Source organism: Lotus japonicus, chromosome 6 (assembly GCF_012489685.1).
Source record: "Lotus japonicus ecotype B-129 chromosome 6, LjGifu_v1.2".
NCBI lineage: Eukaryota > Viridiplantae > Streptophyta > Magnoliopsida > Fabales > Fabaceae > Lotus > Lotus japonicus.
The window spans coordinates 6,273,163-6,286,243 of record NC_080046.1 but is presented as its reverse complement, the minus strand read 5'-3'; the positions used below and the strand labels follow the sequence as shown (position 1 = coordinate 6,286,243).

At 37.2% G+C, this 13,081-nt stretch overlaps 2 protein-coding genes across 2 annotated transcripts; one reads left to right on the top strand and one right to left on the bottom strand.

Annotated features, from left to right (window-relative positions):
* The first annotated feature begins 588 nt into the window (after window positions 1-588).
* LOC130723370 (uncharacterized) lies at window positions 589-5,926 on the top strand. The gene is made up of 2 exons (XM_057574379.1): window positions 589-1,386; window positions 1,775-5,926. The coding sequence occupies exon 2, from the start codon at window positions 3,175-3,177 to the stop codon at window positions 4,543-4,545; it is 1,371 nt and encodes a 456-aa protein (XP_057430362.1). The 5' UTR covers window positions 589-1,386; window positions 1,775-3,174; the 3' UTR covers window positions 4,546-5,926.
* A 5,917-nt stretch (window positions 5,927-11,843) lies between these two features.
* On the bottom strand, window positions 11,844-12,870 carry LOC130726843 (uncharacterized). Its single transcript, XM_057578161.1, has one exon. The coding sequence runs from the start codon at window positions 12,814-12,816 to the stop codon at window positions 12,016-12,018; it is 801 nt and encodes a 266-aa protein (XP_057434144.1). The 5' UTR covers window positions 12,817-12,870; the 3' UTR covers window positions 11,844-12,015.
* Window positions 12,871-13,081: the final 211 nt, after the last annotated feature.

Here is a 13,081-nt window from a genome sequence, read left to right as displayed (position 1 = left end):
ATTGGTTGGGGTTTTCTAAACGACCCATGAGAAAAATTTGGATTAAATAACTCATCGTACAATCACATTGAAGATATTAGAATTTCTATATTTTATTTATTAATTTATTTATAAAAAATTATATTGGTTCATTGAGTTGTGGGTTAGTAACCCACATGAGTCATTTACACAATCCCGCATTGGTTTTCTAAAACAAAAATAAAAAAAAAAGTGTCTAAAATAACAATCTTTCTATAATAGAGAGTAATTTATAACATACCAATTTTGTTTTTCTTCCAAATTTGTAAGTAAATTCATTTTATGTAGTAAAGGTTCACATATCCACAAATCACGATATAGTGGTGAAACAAAAAAGGTACGACACAAAATTCATTATATTCTTTAAGACATAATTAAATTCAATATCTTTTATTTTGTAAGGTGTCATTTTATCTTTGAAATAAAATTATAATTATTTTCATGATTTGGTTCTAATTATATTTCTACAAATTTATATTTCCTAAATTAACTTACACCCACCTTTCTCTCTCCTTATCTCTTCAAGGTTTCCATCTAATGGAAATGGAGGGGAATCACCTCTAACCAATAAAAAGCAAGCATTTTTTCCACACACTCTCTCTCTCTCTCCTCATAATTTTCACGTTCTCCTACCTCATCCTCTCACTCTCCCTTTCCGTGGTCTTCTTCTTCTTTTCTCTAACATTTTCTTCTTTCTCTTCTTGGCCGAGAGCCACCATCACCACCATGGCCTCTCCTCCTTATCTCCTCATCATCATCGGCGGTTGTTCCTCTTCCCCACGGTGAGAGCTCCACGAGCAATCGTGGATGAGGTTTCCACCAATGTAGCTTCCTCATCTTCATTCCCGTGACAGTGGAAGCCACCACCACGACGAGCTCCACGGCCTATGTTTCATGGCGAGCCCACCAACGACCACCACCACCATGGATCTCTTTACTTTCTTTCTGATTGAGAGCTTCGAGAACACCACCATGACAGTCGCTGCTCCATGACCACTTCCATGGTCAAGTCCTCATCTTCTTCCATGGTGAATCATAAAGGTTGCTCATTTATATTTGGGTTCTGCCCAAAGACCGTTTGAGATCTCACGCTTCTGGGTCAATAAGATGAAGATCAAAATTTTTCCACCGAGCCACCACCGTCGTCTTCTACCCTGTTCTCTGGTGAACTCAAAAAACAAACACCACATCCATTCCATCATGAGCTGCGACGGACGATATTATGGAGGGTATCAAATCGATTTGGCAATGTCTAGGTTGTAAGTGACATTACAAAGTTAGTATTGGTCGACACTAGACCAATGACAGATCGACTGGGAGGTGTCTTGCCTACCAAGTGCATTCACAACTCTAACGGTCGTTATGATGGTGGGTATCGAATCGACTGGGTGATTTCCTGCCTATCTTACGGGGTCTTTGCGTTATATTTAGATGCATGATAGAGCATTCATTGCACGAGCATAGCATACAAACTAACCATGAATTGTTGATCATGTATGTTGCTTGTTTGAGTTGAACTGATAAGATGTTTTGTTCACTATGATATATTGAATATGCATGTTATGTGTTCATTGGAGTGATGAGTCCTGGTTGAATAATGTGGATGTTGTGAGATATCTTGCTACCTGGAGGTTATGTGCATTATCTGTGATTATCTCTATCATATACCTTTTGTATTATTATATACTATTATCGGGAAGTTGACAATCGCACGTCTTGTTTGTGTGTTTGTATTTGGGCGACCGACAACCACCAGATGATGGCAAGCGACGACGTGATTAAGTGTTATAATTTTGGGAGAATGTCGTCTGCGCTGACCGACAAGGGGAGTTTCTCAAAAGATGAGTAGGGTGTGAGACCCGAATTCCTGGAAGTATTATTCTTAATTAATTTCCAACGTATGTCTAGGGTTTCGTGTCAGCGTAAAGATGTTTGTAAGAAGTGTATGTAAAGACCTACAAGTGGAATAATGCAAAAGCCTTATATATCTATATATAAAGTTGCAGTCACGATATCCCCAAACTTGGTAAAATTCACAAACGTATGAGAAGCTCTGCGAAGGAACCTCCGGCACGGTGGCGGCGGCCATGGAGGCGATCGGAGAGTAACTTTGAACGTCACTGGGAGGTGCAACGTCCTAAACAGAGATCTGCAAATTATCGTTGGGGCTTTAATCGATCACATCAGCAATGGAATGGGTCTGGTTTCTCTCGGCAGTGGCAGCAAGGTACAGTTCAGGGATATGGCAGATATGGAGAGAATGAGGGCCAAATTAGGGGGAGTTATGATCAGAAACGGAAGCAGCAGCCATATGTGCTTAGGGGAACAACGTTTCATACTAGGGGTGCTTTTATCCCTAATTCGAAACAGCAGCACAATCCACGCCTTTAGGCCACAAGCCCTGCCATTCACAAAACCAAGCAACAAGGTGAATCCTTTGCGGTTTTTGTTGATGGATTAGGAGATAGGATAACTTTACAGAAATTAAGAGCAATTTTTGGGAAGGCAGGGAGGCTACATGATGTTTTTATTCAGCAGAAAAAGAAATACCTGCCTCGCTTTCGTTTTGGATTTATAAGATTCAAAAGCGATGATGAGGCATGAAAGGCGATTCGTATGTTTCATGGCTTGAAATTAGAAGGCAATTATCTTGTGGTCCAGAAAGCGAGGTTTCAGCGACCATCTCGATCATCTGTGGTTCCCTCAGCAGGGAAAAATCAATATGCAATTCAGGGGAAAGTTTGGAGGCCTAAGGAACAGCATAAGGTCAGTGAGCAAGGACCAGTTCCTGTGAAAAAATTGCCTTTGGTTCAGCCTGCGGATGTCATACATAGGTCTGATGATTGCCAGTTGCGTCTTGCTGTGTCAGACGTGGATGAAGAGTGGTTCCAAAGGTGTGCTCGGGCGCGCACATTACTAGATATGCATGTTGACGTTTTGCAGGAGCAATTCAGTCAAATTGGACTGTTTAATTTCCGCTTAATTCCGCTTGGCGCGAATGAAGTAATTCTGGAATTTGAGAGTAAGGAAGAAATGCAGGGGACTCTTGAGGAGTGTGGTTATTTTTTAGAGCAGAAGTTGTCTGATGTTAAGCCTTGCACTGCATTTACCTTTGGTGCGGCACAACTTGTCTAGATTCGTTTGTGGCAAGTTCCGATGGGTTTATGGACAGAATCTTTCTTTAATTCCGTCGGTAATAAGTTGGGAAGCTATGTTATGTCCGATACAACAACCTTGTCGCGCTATAGAGCTGATTATGCCCGAATCTTGGTTAAGTTGCATCATCCACTGTTACACTGTTTTACCATGTCAGTTGATGTTGGAGGGACATCAAGTATAATTCTGGTAGAGAAAGATGCAACGTCGTATGATCATGGGAGTGTCATGGCCATGCCGTCAACACCGGTCAAGATTTATAACTCAGAAGATGATAACGTTTCTGATGAGGAAGATGAGGAAGGTGATGACCGTAACAATGACTTTTCCCAAATCCAACCAGAACCACATGAGAAGGATTATGAATCTGCTGTAGAGATTGATTCTGATGAAGAGGATGAAGTTTTTAGAAACGCAAAATTGGATGGTCTTCGTTCTGGTGTTTATGTGCAGCCGGCGGAGATGGAAGGGCGTTCAGAGGTGGCTGGCCATGAGGGTTCACCGGCGGCGAAAGTTAGCCCTTTGGCCTTGTCGGTCAACGATTCTCTAGGAGCGGCAGTTTCAAATTTGAATTCAAATGGAGATGGGGCAGCCATGAATTCAGGAGCAGAGGTGAGGGAGCAGTTACAGGACCTCATTGAAGCAGGTTATACGTTACAGGAGCTTGAGGTTTGGAGAAATAATATAAAAGCTGATGGAATCTTGGAGGGTAAAAAACAAATCTTGGATAATAAATTTCAAAATCCTGTTAATTATGAGAGAAAATTTGAAGTTACAGGATATTCATTCAATTTCAAAGATTTATTTCTGAATAATAATTTTCTGCCAAATATTTCTTTTTATTGGGACCCACAAAATTTGAAACAGCTTCAAGGTGCAAGGACGTGTTTGCCTTCTCTTCCCAGCAACCAGAATCACTTATTTGGGTTCGCGACATCTTTGACAACTTCGACTGCTCCTGAGGCAAAACGTGAAACACAAGATGTGTTTGTGCGCACAAGTCCGAATCAAATAGTAAGGCAAACTCTTGCTTGCATCCAAGAAAATCATGAGACGCCAAAGAAGTTCTCTTCTGTGCCTTCTCGTGATGCTGATTCTGCACTGGCTTCCCCAGTAGTGAAAAAATCACCAAATACAGACTCATCTAAGAAGAGTTCTCAGAGGGGGCGTCCAAAAGGTAGCAAAAATAAACCAGAACCCCTTCCAGATGATTTTCTAGAACCTGTACAAGGAGAAGATGGAGTGACAACGCGTGCACAGAGAACGTGGTTGTTAGGGAAGCAGTTAGGATTGAAACCTCGTGGATCGGAAGCTCTGATGCTTCGTGGATTAGAAGCACAGATACGTCAAAACCACCCACATCTCAAATAATATGTCAGGACCTTGGCTCACATGGAGTTTCGAGGGTTAGGAGATTCAATGAAGAGGGAAGCATCCCTTTCTTTCCTCTTCTTGCACTTCACCGCCAGCCCCATTCACCAATACCTCTATCCCAAAGTTTTCAGGTGTGGAGCAGATTTTGATGGGCAGGGTGGCACCGGTGATCTGTGGCTGGTTGTTGTTGTTGTTTACTGGGACATGACAGTAGAGTGGAAGTGTTGTTGCTGTTTTTTGCTGTGAAATTAATTTTGCTGTTGCTGTGAGAGGCTATTTTAATCATTTTTTTTTGAGAAATTTGGCTGTTGTTGCTGATATGTTGAGGCGTTGAGGGTTGTTATGTTGCTGTGGAATTTAGTTATGTTGTTGTTTTTCTCATATGATATTAATATTGCAGCTTTGGTGCTGTTTTTGGCTGCTGATGGATTAGAGAAAGTCTATGTTTCTTGCTGGTTTTGTGTGGCAGCAGAGTGGTCCGTGGAGATGTTGCAGCGTGATGAAGGATGTTGCTAGGAGGTTTTGGTGGCTGGCCAATTTTGGTGATATCTTTGATGGGCATTCATGTGGCTGGTGGTCATAAAACTTTCAAGGTGTAAAGTTTTGCAGTCACGAAATTCAGAGGTTGATGTTGTTATATTGGGAGACTATGGTTATGACTTTGATACATTTGGTTTGGATGTTCATTCAGCACTTGTAATAGTGGTTTAATTGGTATTGGGATTTTTGTATTTGGCCTCAATTCTTTAGGTGTGCTTAGTTGGTTATCTTAAGAGGGATGTACTCTTTTTCCTTGCTTGGTTTTTTCCTACTGGGTTTTGTCAGGCAAGGTTTTGATGAGGAACCCTCTTAGGGTATCGTTGCTGTAGGATCACGCGCTTACCACTACGCCAAAACCAATTGGTGTTAGTGAGGGCGCAACGTTATTTCTTATAGCGTAGCAGACAGCGCCCCGTTTCGAATGCTACCTGCAGGCAGGATGCTGGCCCACCTGGACCCAACAATCCCCCCCCCAGCACCTGCCAGCCAAACTAGCTGCACAGCATGCCTTCCGTGGGATTCGAACACGGGACCTGGCTCTGATACCACTTGTAGGATCACGCGCTTACCACTACGCCAAAACCAATTGGTGTTAGTGAGGGCGCAACGTTATTTCTTATAGCGTAGCAGACAGCGCCCCGTTTCGAATGCTACCTGCAGGCAGGATGCTGGCCCACCTGGACCCAACAGTTGCCAATTAAGCTTTAGAAGAATTAGTGAGGCATGAGGGGTTGGTTTGTTAGGTACTATGTTGTGAAAACTCTTGTATCACGTTTGGTTGATTCTTAATAAATTCTTTTCATTTTCAAAAAAAATAAAGTTGCAGTCACATTTTGAATGTTAAGGTCTGAATCATATTCATAGATTGATTAAAAATAGGAATATTCGAAGGGCGATCTCTCACTATAAAAATACCAAATAAGTCTTAGTTGGAGTGGGAATAAGACCTTATGGTGTTTTGTTTGAGAATGTGTGTTTAAATTCGAAACTTTTGGCTGTAATATTCATGGGTTTTAACATCGAATCCCGGGGAAATGTTTTCTCGCCTACTGTAGAGATTTAGTAGATGACTTTCGGGCCACGAACAAGCGAGTTCAGCACTCCGATTCAAAAATATTGGAATCAACAAATGATCCAATTTATAAAAGGAATCTATTCTAAAATAAAAATGAGATTAGTTATCTAGTTGGCTAACTCAAAAAAATGGTGTGGATTAGTATACCGATCCACCTCAAAAGGCCCAAAAGGAACGAGAAAATAATTAAAACAAAAAATAATAGAAGTGAAAAATATTATTAAACCCTATGCGGCAATCCATTTGCCCTATTTGGCGGGTTAAACAAATTGATCGATCTAATTGGTCAATCCTATTTTTCTATCGTTTGAGCCAATGGATAATTTTTTTGGCTCATAATTTTTTTTAGGTTTTTTTAAGCAAAAATATGTTGAAATATAGATTTTTGAAAAACAACCACTCTCAGCAATAAGTACAATGACCAAGCCAACAAAACAAGTTAGCAAAAACCCAACCAATCATTGTATCAAAAAATTCACAAAGACCTCAATCCCAAGCCCCACAAGAATAAAAGTATTCCTAAACAACAAACAAGCCACCCCTAACATTTTCGCCAAAAACTCCAAAATGAGCATCAAACACCACCGGTAGAGGTCTACATCTTTAATCGAAAAACAATGACAACATCAACCAAAGCTGAATTCTATCAAGCCGCACAAATATGCTAAAAGAGAAACTTTACCCAATATGAAACAAATATCCTAAAGAAACAAAACCATAAAATAAATAAAATATATAAAAATTTATAATATCAGATGAACAATCAACAATCAGCAACTGACGCCATCGCCATCATAGCCTCCAAACCACCTTTAAATTTGCTACCTCTGTCCTCAAAGAGATCTCTAATAGCACTAAAATACAGCAAGGGTGCCCTTAATAGTAGGTCGTTTGAATGCAAACATGGCAAACCCTGCACACAACCACCATGACAGATGAGATCAAAGCCGCGAACAGACAAATATTGGAGCATCTTATCAAAGGAGAGATTGAGGAAGAGAGAAAAGGGAAAATCCAAAAGGAGATGTGAGGGGTTGCGATGGCTGGTTGAAGAAGCCACCACCCAAACTCCCACGCCGTGAAGCAAAACCTAGCCTGATCTCTCCAAACTACTATAGATCCAGATATGCCACACCCAGAGAACGGACTAGATGCACCGCAGAGGAACAAGAATGTGTTTTGCGGTGCGATCGAAGAGATCAGAAACAAGATCGGGTAAAGAAAGGAGAAGCTTTCTAACTGGGAGAGGGGAGAAAGGGAAACTCCGAGAGGGAGAAATATCATCCTTTGGCTCCCCAACCTCCAAAACGCCGCCATTAGGAAAATGGAAAAGGACCCAGCCCAGTACCACCAAGGGATCGAGGTCGTCGCCAATCGCTTAAATTGATAATAGTTAATTCTTAAACGCTCAAATTGTGCATAAGATAACATATGTTGTTTGATATCTAATTTCATAATATAAAAAATATAAGTATCCAATATTCTTGAGATCTATTTCCGCTTAAACGACGAACAAATTATTTGTAGTAAAAAGACAAGTTTGATGAGGAGAATGAAATTGAACAAAAATTATAGTTGCACAGACTAAACAATAAAAATTCCAAAGTCTTGACCAACAGAGAAACAAAATAAAATAAAATGATGATAACAGACAAATTTAGCATCAATTCATATGGTTTCTATGGCGTCGATTGTTCTTAAGCCAAATCTTGAACTTAGCTGGATCAACTTCAATACACGAGCAAAATCTTTCGATTTTCTCCTTTTGAAACTTTCGAGTTTTCCATCCTAAAATTTTGGCAAAGTGCTTCATATGAATCTTCTGCCCCAATGTGAAAGTTGTCCTCGTCCTTTTCCTTGATGACGCTGGCGTTTCCTCCTCCTGAGCCTCACAAGCCGGTGGCGGTAAGTTAAGATCGATCAGAGTCATGGTTTCTCAACCTTAGCATATCATATGAGAAGGGAAGATGATATGCGGCAATATATATAGTAAAAAATGTTTACATATACGTTATAGATCATAATTATATATTAATATGCAATTAATATTAATTTAGTAGATTATAACCAAAAATTAATTATTTTTGTTTCTGTTTGTAGTTTGCTTTCCCAAACATGAGCAAGGTGCGATGAATGTCAAATATCTAAAAATATATCTTACAATATTACTCAAGAAAAATCATTATTTCTAAAATAAATATTTTTTTTTAGTTGTTCAAAAAAAGTATTACTCTTTTAGGATATTCTCTAATATAATTAAATATCCTACATATAAAAAATAGAACCTACAAAGTTCTATCTACCAAATATTTAACAAAATGAATTCACAAATACTTGAGCATGAGCCCTTAGGATAAACTAGACAAATCTTAATCCATACTCTTGGTTGTCACTATCATTTGATTAATTTTTTTTGAAACAATTGTTATTGATTAATATTTTTTTCATAACATGGCAGGGCTAAGGCCCAATATTATTGTCTAATTTGTGCAATTAATATTATTATCACATATAATAATGTTTATATTTGATACTTGATATTTAATGATTTGTACAATTTGTTTTCTCATATTTTCATCAAAATCTTAAAAACATTCAGAACTTGTAATATTTTTTTTTTATAGGCAAATGTTAGTTGTTAGAAATGTTAGTAAATTAGTCCTTCCTCCGGGTTCGAACCCGAGACTCTTCACCCTCATCCCACCCAACTCTTATGTCCCTAGGCCCTAGCTCTTACCACTTGAGCTATCATTCATATTAATATATTTAATAAAAATAAATATCAATAAAATAATTTTTTATTTTATTTCAAACTATGTACTATTAATTGAATATATTTAAGTTAAAAATAAATATTAGTAAAATTGACTTCAAAACATTTTGTTTTTCGAAAGCAAAATTATATTGATGAGAAAATAGTTAAGAGATGTATAACCCTCCTCAATGGGAAACAAAAACTTAGAAAGAACACAACTAACCCAACCAAAAAGTTATTTAAAAAAAAAAGACCCAACCAAAAAGTCAAAACATTAATGATCCTAGTTTAAAATAATTAATATTTACTCCAAAGCATTAATGATTTTTTTAAGTTGACTTCAACACATTAATGGTTTTTAATATTATAGGTCATCTATGCATTAAATAATATCTTGAGTAAATATCAATAAGAAGAATTTATTTCTGATATTGATGAATTATTATGTGAGTCTTAAAATTTTCAATCTAATAAATGTTATTTCATAATTGTTATTAAATGTTATTTAATAATAAATGTTAATATTAAATATACTTTTACGGTTAAATTATTAAATATGCTCTTCTTTTTTTTTACGGAAAATATGGTCTTCAACATTAAAGTCAAAATAATATTTATATTTATGATATTTATGTTAAAGTCAAAAAAATATTTATAATATTTAAATTATTAAGGCTAAAAAGCACTTTTGCCTCCTGATGTTTCAAGTTTGTGCAAATTATGTCCCTACTCTATTTTTGTCGATGTTTTCAAACAGTGCACTGTCTACCCCTCCGTCAGTCAGACGTTAAAAAACTAACGGATAGAACTGATTTGACTTTTTTTTTTTAATTTTTTGGACTTGTCACGTGGAAATTACAAGTGAAATTGAAAAAATGGGGCATGAGAGATTCAAACTCAAGACCTGTAAGTAGCAAAACATGCATTTAACTAGTTCAGTTTCATACATAATTGATATATATATCAAGCAAATTTAATTTATATCATTTCCTTGATCATCATCAACTTCATATACTCCTCTTCATCTCTCCAATCCATTCAGGAACCTCTCATGAGAAAGCCTGACTGACGGAGGGGTAGACGCTGCACTGTTTGAAAACATGAGAGGTAGAAACGTCGACAAAAATTGAGTAGGGATAGAATTTGCACAAACTTGAAACATAAGGGGCCAAAAATGCTTTTTAGCCAATTATTAAATATGCCCTTCAATAGTGCAAGTAATAATACTTATATTATTAAATATATCAGTTTTTAATTTTAAATACTAAAAATACTTTATAAAAATCATCAATAATTACATAACAGGTACTTTGAAAATATAATAGTAAATAAAAATGTGTGATGGTACTATTTTACTATAACCTGAGTTTAAAATTTCTAACAACATTTTTTATACATATTTAAAACTACAAAGTAATAATTTAATTTTTTTGATTTTCAATATATTTATATTTGTCTTCAGACATTTATATTTATGTAAATTGAATATTAAGTAATATAATATACCGTTACAGTTGTGATTATTATTATTATCATAAAATAGCTTGAAACTTAAAATATTTCGACGCATAAAAATACACCAAATATTCATTTTTTCGAAAGTACAAATTGTATTGATATAAATGTGAGGAGATAAACACAATATACACCCTCATCAAACGGATAAAAAAAAACCAAAGTATCACCAATGGAAGCCTAAAATAACCCACAGCTAGAACACGAAGAAGCCACCAAGAAAGGCCTCTAGAAAAACAAAACCCAAAGTGTGACCCAACGAAACACAAAAGGGCCCACCAAAAGACAGTTTGATTGTCAAGAAAGTGCTTGGACAATCATAATTCATAAGCAAGACTCCACCCTCCCCCAGCAAGAGTTAAGAAAGCATTCTAGCCAATATTTGAGTCGCAAACTCACATGGGCAATGGTGTTTGGACAATCGTACATCAAGCCCAAGTGCTTCCCCAAAAAATTGGACCATCAACTTTTTTCCTATTGCCACCACCTCATCGTCGTCCAATTTTGCTGATCGAAGGCGCAACGATGGTTGACCCTACTTCTCGCTTCCCTTAGCCCTGATCTTCTTAGGCCGACCTCTTGGTCTAGGGACTTTCTGATGTAGTACGACTGGCACATCCAAATCCGTTTCAGACCAAAAAAAAATCTTAGTATTTTATTTATTGTTTAGGATTTTATCAATTTTGGTTAGGATCTTATTTAATTTCGGTTAGGATCATATTTATTTTCATTTAGGATTATATCTATTTTGGTTAGGATCTTAATTAATGAAGTGCTAGGATCTTAATTAATTTCGGTAAGGATCTTTTTATTTCAATAGGATTTTAATTATTTTTGTATTATGATTTCTTTATTTTTCCATTTAAACAATTTTAATGCATAGTCATAATCAGTTTATGAATTATAAGAAAGCTTGAGAATTTTCTCTTTTCTGATGGATTCCAGAGTTTATCTCATTTCTGGTGGATTTCAGAGTTTATCATTAGGGTTAATGTTTATAAATCCTTATTGCACTTCCAACTGCATCAAGTGGCATCAAAGCATACTTTCTCTATCTCTTTTTATAGTTTGATCAACCATTGGACATCAACCGGTGACCAAAGACAATGTAATTATTCGCTAAAAGTTATGATTTGCTATTTTCAAGACAATGAAACAAGCTGGTGTGCTCTACTTGTGTATGAGAGTGACGTGCTATATAGTACAACTGCACAACTTATAATAAGATATCACAAAAATATTCTCAGGTCACACAAAAACTGTAGAAATTTTTTAATATAATTATTCACAAGATATAGGTTTTAAACCTCTACTAACTCCAAATAAATCGGCATGAAATTGTAAAGCAAAACCCACAATATGTCAATAATGTATGGTGGTTTTTGAATCATTATTATTCACATATAGAAATTGACCCAATAGAAAAAGTATTATACAACAAAATGTAATGTTGTTGGTATTTTTTTTTACAATTGACAAACTATAATTTTCCGTTTCATGAAGAACATAGTAGTAATTCACACAAAATTGTTATGTAAAAGAAAATTTGAACTTATTTCAAGACATAAGAGGACGACACAGGTCATGAAAACCTTAATCTCGAGCGAAATTTGGTGATGGAAGCTCTAGAAACCATGAAACCGACACCCAAACAGAGCACCCAAATTCCCACATCAAGTGACTTTCTCAGCACTTGCAAATCCATTTCCAAGTGGTCGCACACTTCTTCAAGTTCTGTATCCGTATCGGCATGACCATCATCACCACAAAGCAGCTCTGTTTCCTCTGGAATGTCCTCCAAATTCATCTTGGTCCTGCGCAGTTTCTTGTTCTTGTGATGCTTGAAAACAGGGACAGAACCAGCAGCAAAACCAAACCTTGCTGTGATCGGAGCATGCCCATCTATGGCAAACAGGAACTCCACCTCAGAAATCGAAAAGGAGCTAGGATTTTCGCAGTTGCAACATTCCAATTTCCATTTTTCTTTTTCGTTTCTTCTTCTTTTGATTGTTCCTTTCAATATCTTGGTTTCCGCATGGTAGAGTTGGAATCTTAAGGATTGTGTCGTTGTAACTTGCACTGTTTCCTTGCTCCCGAATATCATTGCACGTGTATCGCCGGAGATCTCGCCGGGAAACCTCATCCGGCGGAGAGTTACGGTGGCCGGAGAATAAGGTGGGAGTAACGGAGTTTCATTAACGTTGTTGGTGTTGTTCGGGATAAAGAGGAGGAGAGTGAGGGAATCCGGTGTGGGACTTGATTCATGAGAAGCCAATTCAGAATTATAATCTGGAGCAGAAAGACGTAGAAAGAAAGAGGTGATTGTGAATGGTTCTGTTTCTCTATCACCATGGTGTGAGTGATAATCGGTGGATCGACACATGTTGCTGGTAGTGACACAAGTGAGAAAGATAAGAATTCAGAAGGGTGTTATTTATTTATTTAGGATCAGGGATGTCAGAATAAATTAAATAAAACTGAGTGCTGCAGCAGCACCAAGTATTATAAGAGGCACGCCCATAGTTGAGGAAAATCCGTTAGCTTAGTCCACAGTTTTGTGCGGGGGGAGAATACTCTGTTGACTTGCATCAAAGTTGAAACATGTACAGCACACAGATTGTGACATTGGAGTGGATACACGTTTAGAA

Excerpts from the sequence above, each read along its gene's own strand:
- LOC130726843 (XM_057578161.1), bottom strand. The coding sequence starts at position 12,816 with ATGTGTCGATCCACCGATTATCACTCACACCATGGTGATAGAGAAACA.
- LOC130723370 (XM_057574379.1), top strand. The coding sequence starts at position 3,175 with ATGGGTTTATGGACAGAATCTTTCTTTAATTCCGTCGGTAATAAGTTG.